Here is a 10815-nt window from a genome sequence, read left to right on the forward strand (position 1 = left end):
TGTATTGAGTGAGCTTTGTCGCCAGCTTTGTGTTAGTGCTCTGACGACCACACGGAAAGACGAACCTTTCACGATGGTCCAGTCCGGGAGAATTTTACCAGATACCAGTGACAAGTTTACAACCCAACCTGAACGCGCGGCGGTATAGTTAATCCTCAACCTTGTTTTCACATTCTGCATCTCTAACATACCCAGGAGTTTGCCGAACTTGATAGTCCTAGAGCCCGTTCCTGCGCGCGCTTTAATCACGGCCACCGGTCCATCCCGGTGGATAGGGGCTAGCGAAACGGTCTCCGCAATTTTATACGCCGAAGACCACCAGAGTCGTAGGATCCACGGACTGTGTCCCGTTTGTGCAACGCCGTCTAGGTGTTGTTGGTAATTTCTGCTCGGACGGCGCAGAGTATGGATGCAGTTGTACCGCCCGCAACCATCTAACTTGCTCCTCAAAAAAGACTTCGAGACATGTTAATTGTCTGTACCCTGCTATAAAATGACAATCCCTGCATCCGGTGGAGTTTAATCCAAAAGCAGGAGTGTTTTTCTCTGCCACGCCTAGAACGGTTTCTCGCTTGAGCTTTCCTGGGAACGAGAAAAAAAACAACTAGTGAGAGTTCACCCGAGAGTGAACTGCAATCGGACACGCGTCAGAAAGAATTGCTGCGGCAAATGAATTTCGACACACCAGATCAGTCGTCAAGCGAACACGGGAGCGTGAAACTGTCACAAGGTGTTGATTAGAGGAGTGAAGACGGCCGGTGAGGAGTGTGCCGTTGGAAACTGTGTCCGGGGCGGATGAGGGTTCCTTTTCGAACCGGTGACTTTCGAGCACGGTGGCGGCGTCCCCATAGAAGCCCTGACGGGTGCTAACAGTTGACTGCGTTGTGGAAAATTTGTCCGGACTTTGATTCCCAGTACAAGACAACCGAGAAGTCTCCCATAGCAGGATGCGGGGTCTGTCCCCGTAGCGTTCCTCCAGCCATTGCACTGGAACCCGCCCAACGGGTGAGTGCCGAAGAAAAGATGTCGTGGAGCCATGGCAACAGATAGTGGTGTTGACAAGTAGGAGGCTTGCGGGGAAGAAATATCCAAGTGTTTCTGCCTTTCTCGGTACCGCGTACAACTCCAGCTAGATATCGCCTACAAGGACGACGCAAACATCAGCTGTGACCGAGGAAGACGCCAGCACGAAGCCCTGCAAGCGCTCTTTCCGAACGGCGCCAGTGGACGAATCTCACTGACGGAGAATTCTCCCTTCTCACATGGGGCGGGCTTGTCCCCTCGTTTTGCAACAGTAGCACGGCTCGGTTTGTTCGTCCCCATCATCGACGAGCGCGGCCCGCTATTGGCTAGCTGGAAGACTCGTCCACCACGCGCATGAACGAAGCTTGCACTGTCCCGCGCGGTTTCATCTCGGACAGACAGCGTCAGCAATAAAGAGCAGTCACTGCCTTGGAGCCTTGCATTTTTCATGCTGACGGCGCGAGATTTTTGTTCCGTTTCTAGAAAAGTTGTTCTCTTCGCAGTGACCTCAGCGCGCGTCCGACGAGAAACCGTACGCGCAGCCGAGCTGGCGGCGTTCGCATCTCCTAGTCGGTAACCTGTCCTCCGACGGTTCTGCATCAGCCGACATGGTTCCTCCTACGGTTGAAAAAAACACAGCAGAAACCACATTGGTTTCAGCCGTTTCATTAACGTGAGGCAGGGACGGTCTCGTTGTGCCGGCACCTTCGTCTTCAGCTTCGGTTTCACGGATGGCGCGACACTAGACAAGCCCTTTCCCTAGCTCCCTAGCACGTGTTCCTTCTCCAGGCAGATGCCCTCCCCTTAGGACGACACAAACAGATTCAACATCAGATTTCTTCTTCACTTTGTTTCCCCGGACCCCTCTCCACGTCTGTAGTCTGTTTGCACCCGTCCTTCTTGCTGACCTGGCAGCTCGAATTTCTTCCATGTCAGCTTTCTTTCGCATGTGTGGCAAGATTCGCGGATCCTTCGAAATGATACTTGTTAGTCGCCGGTCAGGGCTCGGCTCTGTCCCTCCCAGTGGATGTCTGAGTGTCTGCGTGTCTGTCTCTGTATGAGCCGGGAACAAGATTACTGAGGATCAGTACAAAAGCGCTGGTTCCTCTCTTCTCACTTGTCGGTCGCACCCCGCGGTGCTTCTTTCGTAAGGTGTGCCTGCAGGTAAAGCTTCGGGTGCCCTCTCGAACTTTCGGCCGTTGGTCAAGCGGATCTGTGTTTGGACCGCAGCCACTGCTTCTCTTCCGATCCTGTGGCTCCTGTTCCTCAGACGTTACTGACAGGTGCTGCTCTCACTTTCGTCAATACGGCTGCAGGCTTCTGGTCCCTCGGCTTGAGCCTTCCACGATGTTCTGCTGTACCCTGTGCGAGCCGGACCGCGATGAATGCGGGTGTCGGTGGTGGCGACTCTATGGATGCGTGTGGTGGTGCTCGCTTCTAATGAGCGTTGCATCTCTTGGACTCACGCTTTACGGAGAGCATCATTATGCTGAGGAGATGCATGCTCTGCAGCCGCTACTTAAAGGTTACGTCCCGTCGCCGTGTTCACCTCTCCCTGTCAACGATCGGAAACTTGTTCACATCGACTGCCCTTTGACGGAACTCGACTCCTTCTTCGCTCCTTCTGCATTCTCTCCTAACGTTGCTCACTTCACAGGGGTGTTCTTCGAGACCAGGGCAGAAGTTTATCAGAACACGCAGAAAGTGGGAAGGCTGGGACCATACATTGCTGGAGACTGGGTTGATCATCTAGTAAGCCTCAGCCGCAGTTCTGATGTCTACCCGTGGAATCGAAAGTGCACATCCGCGTGGTGTGCGTGGCTGTTGTTCCGCTCGGAAGTAGTTGTTGGTTGCCTGTGTTTCTTTTCAACATGGAAGGGCGTGCCTGCCGGTTGCCAGTCGTGTAGCGAAGTTAACCAGTCCACTGGAAAAACATTTTCGTCGTGGTAGGGATAGGCAGAGGCGTTATTAGGAAGACACATTGAGAACAAACGAGTAGCAGTTTACTTCGAGAACCGCAACGACACAGACAGCTAAGCCGCTCTCGAAGTCTGCCGTTTTTCCTTCCGAGGTGCCTCTGTAAATGCCGCTCGTGCTATCGTCTTTCCGATGCAGACAGTATCAGCCTCTCAATCGTCAAATCGCATGTATCTGTTGTGAGGCTTGAGAGCTGCGACGCGCTCTGCTCGAACCATGTTCCCGTTCAGTGAAGGTTTACGGAGTGACGCTGTTGTGGTGGAGACCGCGGATGTGTTCGATCCCTTTCGTCACCCCGGGACGACTAGCTATCGTGTTGCCGGGGCTGTATGCGTCATCGGGGCAGGGTTTTCTTTCCTTTCAACTTGGTCACGAAGGCGTTACGTAGCCTGAATCCTGGCTCACTTCGTCATCAGCATGAGCGGGCTGGACAATGTTTGTCGACTCATTTTTCTCAGTGCTGAACTAAACGGGAATCTTCAGTGCGCTTTCGATCTTGCCACCGTTCGTGTACGTGTCTCTCAAAGATTTCTGCTTGCTGTCCGCTATTGTTCAGGTCGACTTTTCGCAGATCCCGAGTATGCTGGTCCGGGGCCAGCCTAATCCAGCATTCTTCCCTGTCATCCCAGGCAGAGGCCGAGTGGTAGGCTTTCATGAAAGTGCTGAAGCAGGCAGCGTAAATCAGATCAATCAACGTATCTCTGGCTTACCTGCTTGCAGAGTGTCTGAACTGTACTCGTTTTACCGTATATCAGTGGATATCCGTTCTTGTAGCTCAGACTACATTGGAAAGAAGCACAGAAATATCGAGGCGGCGACCCGAGGGAGTAATCGCTTGCTTGGCTGAGGGCCTTCACACGATGCCAAGAGGGATTGGCGTCCTGCTGCCTGACTTGCAGATTTCCACGCGCAACTATTCGAAGCCACTTGAGGGCACAATCTCGAGTTAAAGACAGCCAAGTGTAGCCCACAGGACATTGATGACCCCTTTGAAGCTGGCGGCACTTCCGAGACTCTGTTAGCTAATCACGCTGGTGGTGTGTCATTTCTAGCAGGGACACACTACACCGGTCTAAACCCATCAATCTAATGTATCTTACTCAGTATAGCTCTACGCTGGTGATGTGTGGGTCGCTGTTGTCTAGTCACCGGTTCACGAACAGTCGAGCGCACGGCAGCTGGGGGAGAGCTGTCCTCTGTGGTATCCGGCAAACCGCTACAGTGCATGAGGGGCTGGTTTAACCCTACCGTTTCAAAACCGTACCAACATATTCGGGCAAAATGTCCGTGTTGCTATTCGCGCTGCGTGTCCACCGGTCTCCCTGCAGTTCTCTACAAGCCTTAAAGCGGGCGGTTTCTCGCTCCCCGCTCACATGCTCACGAAGTTCAGCAAGAAGGCGCAGCTACAGTTGATAGATGACGGCTATTACGAACCATCCGACTCTAGGCCGCCGATGTCGGTAGACTACAAGAATACTCAAGTCAAGAACAATGCTCTTTATACGGGCGACCCCAACAATCCAAGGATTGGAGACGTGCGGGTCACCTTCTGGGGAAGCATGGCTACACACGTCAGTCTCATCGGTCTCCAAACCGTTGGTTTTCTCGGGAACGATCGCTATATTCACGAATTTCCCGCTCCGGCACTTCAGGTCAGTTTGGTCACCAGGACGCAGTAGCTTACCGGTACAAGGTAACAAAAAGGTGAGCACTGATCTAGGGTCCAACGCTGCCGTGCACTCATTGTCCGTACACGCCGGGCGACAGCTAGTTTGTCCAGAGAATGGCGTTGTTTGCCGTCCCCCGGATGCTGTGTCGAGTTGCCCGGTCGCGGTTTCGAGTCTGATGTGAAGCGCGTTCTCTTTCAAAGCGACTGGCTGAACTCAGGCAAATGGTAGCACGACAGAGAGATTGGTCTGGCTGTAAGATTCTGACACACTCTAGCGGGCGGCTGCAATTTCTCGGAGGCAGTCTTGGCAGGTACCTCCCGATCGGGCTAGATGGAGCCTTTGTCTGGCGTGACGTTCTCAAGAGGGTTAGTGCGAAGCCGGTCGGGCGGGGCCTAAACTTATTTGGGATCTTCTCCCCCAGTCTTCAGTCCTGGCTGGATGTTCGTCACTGAGTACCCGCTGTCGATAGGCAGCCTTCTGCGACCCCAGTCTACCAGATGTGAAGCCGAGCTACACAGTCGTCTCCAAGCGCTCTTCTGTACCCAGCGCAGCCAGGGCCCTACAGAAACACGCTCTAGACCACTGCATTGTCCTCAACAATGTTTTCTGCTGGGTAGACCAGGAGACAGCTGAGTTGTTTTCTTGTCGTGGTCGTCTTGTGGACACCACAGTCTAACGTACCGCGGTGGTGGTTCTGAGAACGAACAGGGCGGCGTTTCTCCACATCGATTTCTACTGAGGTTCTGCACAGCACACCTTTTCCCGCAATCCTGGCACATTCAATTTTCTTCGGAAAATGCTGCCCGTTCTGCCTCTGCAGAACCGCACAGTGGCGATCCTGGCCGAAGGTGACTACAGCCCCGAGGCTCTCATTGCCGAATACGTCGCTGAGACGCATGCGTCTAACAAGCTGACCTGGCTGCTCAGAGTAATCACGGTTTTACTCATCTGGTTTTGGCTCTTTATCACGGCGATCACGTGCAGCACCAATCAGGTATGTTGGTCCAAGTGTTTCATCGACACTTCAGCAAGTTGATTCCAGCGCATGCCTCTCCCACGGTGGAGGCCTCAGAGCTTCAGGACCCTTGACTTTGATGCGTTCGGCTGCAAGCACGCTGCAATATATTGTGTGACGAAATGGACAGAGAAGCTTCACTTCACGAGATGTCTCTTTATTGCGGGTCTGCTCGTGTTTCCGCAGTCTGCCTGTTTTGTCTTCTTCAACTGCGGACTCTTCGCCCTTGCCGCCACGGCTGGTGCCGCAGGGTTTATCTGGTGGCAGTTTGACTCCGTCGTCGCAGTAGCGTTGTGGGTGTTGTCTGGAGGAGTCGTATTGCTTGCAGTTGCTACTTGGTAAGCTCACACGCAAGCGCTTTAACGTCGCCTATTTTGCTGCATCACTGTGGGGCCTGCCGTTTTTCACCGGAGGGGTGCATCACATTTCACACTGCTTCACTACGGAATAGAGATCGCGCGTCTCGAGCCAGCGACGCTGTAGCAAAGGACGAACCACCTTCTGAAGTCCGTGATTCCCGCCCATCTCCAGAGTTACTGATGGCGCACCTCTTTATGTTGACTCGACTGGGTTCCTCCATGTACAACGCGTGTTTGCCTTCCGGCCCACGAAAAAGGTGATAGACCAAGTGAGCAGGACGGTGCCCGGAGAGAGCTGCAGTCCACTGTTCTAAAGAAGTGGTCCGTCGATGCGAGTAGGCTGTTCGCGGGCAGCATTTCTTGGTTGTCCGGCACATAGGGTGCAAAGCAGCCCGCGCGCATTTAGGCGTGCTAGCCCGGCGTGTAGGGGACAGGTGTGATCATTCATTGTCACGAGCTGTGTAGACAGTGTCTCGCGAGAATCAGTACATCTGTGTAGATTTCCAATCCCGCCGCTGTTCAAGACTACAACTTGTGTTCTCTTTGCCGGCTACCCGGAGTGTGGGTCTGACGGCACACCGTGAATCGTTGCCGAATGCCTGTGGCCTGGGCTAGAATTGCTCTCTTGTGCGCGGTATACGCGGACCCCGAAAACGGTGTCCCCCTGCTCACATTTCATCTATTTTCTCTTTCCGCAGGATCTGGGATTTCAAGTGTGACGGCGAGTCCACGTCCGGGACAAGCCTTCCCAGTCCGTCGTCTGGTGGCGACCCGTGCAGGAGCGTCATCCGCTGGGCCGCCGACCCTTCCCATCGGAACACTCTTGAGAGCTCCCTGATCAATAAGAATGAAGCGGGCGATACGGGTGGTGCATCCAGTCCCGCCAGTCAGCCCAGACGGAGCAGCCCTCCTCTCGTCAGCGCCGCCTCCTTCCAGCTGTAACTCAAGAAGGCCGCGGCAGTGCCCTCACCAAACAAGTATCAAGATAATTTTTTTTACACAGAAATTTCTGTTGTTGCCGGGCCGTGTATGTGCTCCGGTACATGCAAAAACACTGCCGCCGGGGTGCACGGCATTATTGTTCTCGGACGGCCTTCTCTGAGTCTAGGCATCGGCTCTCAGCGTCGTGTTGGCAGCTCTCCAAGGCTGAGCCTTTGTACGGCAGCGTGCCCATCCGCGTCAAAGCGCTACACAGGGAATCATCTCGTAGCACCTCGCTCCACTCTCCTACTTGTTCCGATCAGCCAGCATCTTCACTCGGGACGTACCAGCGCTTCTCAGCCACCACGCAGTACTGCTCTGAAGTGAGAAATGTCTAGAGAGTAGCTCTCGCACCTGCTGTGAAATCATTCGCACTGTCGGTGCGCTTGCAGCGGGATGCTGGGACCTCGAGCAAACGGATGGCTATTACGTCGAAACCTCGCCTATCGTCTCAGTGGTTCCAGTCCGCCCGTAGCTTCTGCTTTACATTCTAGGATTAGCGGATGTCAGCAATTGCCCAGCAGTTCGCCAACGGCTGTTAAGAAGAGGAGAGCAGTGCCGTCTGCATTCGCTAACCGACTGAGGAGAGAGCCCCGCAGTGGACTCCGTTCGGCGGTTCAACCTTGGCGCCCAACACTCTGGCTGTTCAGATTGACCGATTTCATAAGTAGCGAACATCCATCTGTCCTGCACTGCGCGGAAGAAGGCACTGCGTAAGTCATCGCTCCTTCAGGTGGTCAGGCGGTGTGCGCGCCATTATTGTCCGAGCGATCTACCCTGTGCTTACACATCATCGTTCAGTGTCGTCGTGGCGGGAGTGCGAGACTGAGCGTTTGTACGGTACCGCGAACAAATGCCTTTCGGAGTGGTGCACAGAATTAGGCGTCGTAACGTTTTTCTCGGTATCAGGCGCCTGGCACTGACAAGCCCAAACGTGATTAGCATTATCTTGGCTTTTGACGAATAAGCTGGCTCTGTTTGTGTCGGGTTTCTCTCGGGGCACGGAGTCTCGGAGAACAAGGAGCGCCTAGCCCCGTGAAAAAGAAGTATCAGGCAAACCGGTGAGAGGCAACGCCGAGGCTCTATAGTGGCTTCTCTCCCTTTTACTCTTGGGCGCTCCCGTTGTTCCGCCGTTATCCACGTCTTCCCACCGGAGTGTCACGTTTGCCTTTTCAAGTGGGACACGTCGGACGCCGGGCTTATGTGCCGTGCCTGCACCGCCCGGGTGGAGACCCCCCGGTATACAGATTGCTATCCTTGCGGTAGGGGCAATGTCGCAGCAAATGACGCCTAGCGGATGCGCGATGATTGCTAGTTGAAAACTACTCCAATTCCCGTTCGTCGGCCCGGAAGGGCTTGACGGCAATTTCTGTGGCCCCTCGGGGCTAACTACTCCGGTTCCTGTCCACTGCTGACACTCCACCCGTGGCTGATGGCTTGTACTGTAACAGACAGGCCCTCTCACGCAGGACATGGCAGTTCCGGTCAACGGTCTTTTGTCGGACGTCGGCGTGAAGAGACGCGCTGGTGAGAGGTGTGTGTTATGAACAATGTTCCCAAGCTTGCCGGCTTCGGATGTTGGCTGCACGGCGTCAGCACCGACGTTGCACCCACGCCCAAGCGGTGTGCGTCAGCCCTTCGGACGGGGTGGCCGAGTAAGGTCGCGAGCTAGTGTTGAGTGCCGCGGTCCGTGGCCAGCACCGTTTCTAGTACATCGCTGAACACACGCGGGCTGCTCCGCAACTGCGCTGCTCAGGGCCAGGACTTCCGTCACAGAAGAGCCGCGGAAAGACCGTGAATGCTAGTCGGTGTGAATAGCGGTCTGCACACATCCATTTGACGTGCTCGGACGCCGAGCGGCGCCGGTTTTATATGGCTACGTAGTCCGGCCGTTGCCTGTCTCGCGAACCGAGAAACCGTGGGACTTTTCGACCATGACACGATAAGGTAGCCGGCTGCGCGTGGAGTGTAGAAACGTCAGGGGATCAAGACGGCGTAACTGAGAGCTCTCCGGGCAGCGGCACCCTCCGCACCGTCGCGGTGGCTGCGACAATGAATCATGGCAGCGGAGGCTTATGAGACTGCTGAGAAGAGGCGACACAATCGCCACCATCATGGTAGCTTACTCCGGACTTGACGATATCCCTGCTAACAACCGGCTCAACGGACTGAGCCATCAATGCTTGCGCGGCGACGCCAATAGCTTGTCGAAAGAGAGCAGTTGTGAGGATCGGCGTCGCACAAGCGACGACTGTAGACCTGAGACGGTAATATAGTTCCAGTTCGCAGCTTGACGCCTGGCGTTAGTGACCGCGTGGGCACAGGCCAGTAGGATATTGTTCTCCTGTTCGCTCGGTCAGAAGCGTTGCAAACATACGTGCCGTGGGTCGCCTTGGGAGTTTGATTTGGGGGGTGTTCGTGCCGTGCTGTCGGTGACAGGAAGTGTTTTGCTAACACCAACGTGGCGAATTGATTCACTGTGCGCGAAGACTGCAACCCTTGCGTAGCGGTTGTCGTTCCTGGTATCACTTGCCCTCGACCGGGGAATATTCTCTGGCAGGGGTCAGGTCTCACTCTTGCCCGTACGGTCACACTGGACTAACTTTCCTTCCGGCCTGCCTTGGTCCGGACGTAGCCAGCGGAGGCCAGTAGGACAGGTATCACAGCCGCCGGATCAACATCTGCCGTATCTAAGCGCCAGTCTGTGACATTCTCCTCAGAGCTTTCAGAAAAGCCGTTGTGTTCGCTGCTTTTCCTGGCACTCGGTAGCTCGCATTGTGGCCTGGCTTTGGGGAGTGCTTCGATGTTTTTCTCGGACGTCTGCGAGTCAGCTCTTCGGTCTCGCTGACATCTGCCGCGTCGATTGTCGGTTCAGGACTGACCCTTGCTGGTTTTTTGTCAGGCATCGGTGTTGTTGAGGTACACGTGTTTTTCTCGGTAGTGGTTTTGCACCCGTGGTCGAGGATGCACTAGTGATGTTTTGCGTGTGTGCCAGACTAGAACTGTTATACTTGATGGTGTGCTAACCAAGTATGTCCTCCAACTGGAAGTAGGATACGTGCGAGTGAGGGGTTATCAGCAGCTCTTCACACGGGCACGCACCAACGCACAACACGTCATCCTAGAACCCGAGGGTAGCTTGGGCTCCCGATGAGCACTTAAGTTTCACGTGCACACAACATCATAAGCAACGAAATAATGAATCTCTTTGCGTCTTTTGGGCCTGGGCCGGTCCTTCCTTTTGGCCTGGTGTCTCCGGTTGGGGGGGGTGTCTCCCGCATGCGCGTGTCTCCTTTCCTTTTGGTGCCTCTGCGTGGGGTGAGCACGTGTGCGGCTTTGGTGCGTGTGCGCGTGCTCTCTGGTGCCCCCAATACTAGCGGCTTTGTCGTGGGCTAGCGTGTTTTGACTCGTGTCAGGTGGTAACTTCTGACGTCCCTTCCCCCTTATTTAAGGAGCCTACTTCGTCTTTGTAGTGCTAAGTCTCGTGCATTCGTGAGGTGATCGTCGGGCTCCCAAGTCGTTGAGCCTTTTAGGCATTTAACTAGGTACTTCGGTCTTTGTCGAGTTTCCTTGTGATCTAATATTGCCTCCACTACGTATCAGTCTTGCCTTACTAGCTGTTGTGTTTCTGTTCCTCTCCGGAGATGTGCTGGCCCTTGCTTGAATGGTTCAAGTAGTGAGATGTGAAAGAATGGGTGATTCAACATGGATGGTGGTAGTTGAAGTCGTGTTTGTTGTGCTTGCGAAACGCGGAGATACCGCATTCACACAACCGCGACAACGCAATTAC

At 54.5% G+C, this 10815-nt stretch overlaps 2 protein-coding genes across 2 annotated transcripts; both read left to right on the forward strand.

Moving 5' to 3' along the window:
• The first annotated feature begins 902 nt into the window (after positions 1-902).
• CSUI_007632 (uncharacterized protein) lies at positions 903-7014 on the forward strand. The gene is made up of 6 exons (XM_068067777.1): positions 903-2775; positions 3557-3643; positions 4329-4652; positions 5491-5664; positions 5872-6023; positions 6743-7014. The coding sequence occupies exons 1-6, from the start codon at positions 2371-2373 to the stop codon at positions 6984-6986; spliced, it is 1386 nt and encodes a 461-aa protein (XP_067920248.1). The 5' UTR covers positions 903-2370; the 3' UTR covers positions 6987-7014.
• A 1127-nt stretch (positions 7015-8141) lies between these two features.
• CSUI_007633 (uncharacterized protein) lies at positions 8142-10199 on the forward strand. The gene has a single exon (XM_068067778.1). The coding sequence runs from the start codon at positions 9101-9103 to the stop codon at positions 9299-9301; it is 201 nt and encodes a 66-aa protein (XP_067920249.1). The 5' UTR covers positions 8142-9100; the 3' UTR covers positions 9302-10199.
• Positions 10200-10815: the final 616 nt, after the last annotated feature.

The sequence above is a fragment of the Cystoisospora suis genome (assembly GCF_002600585.1).
Source record: "Cystoisospora suis strain Wien I chromosome Unknown contig_4088, whole genome shotgun sequence".
Classification (NCBI taxonomy): Eukaryota; Apicomplexa; class Conoidasida; order Eucoccidiorida; family Sarcocystidae; genus Cystoisospora; species Cystoisospora suis.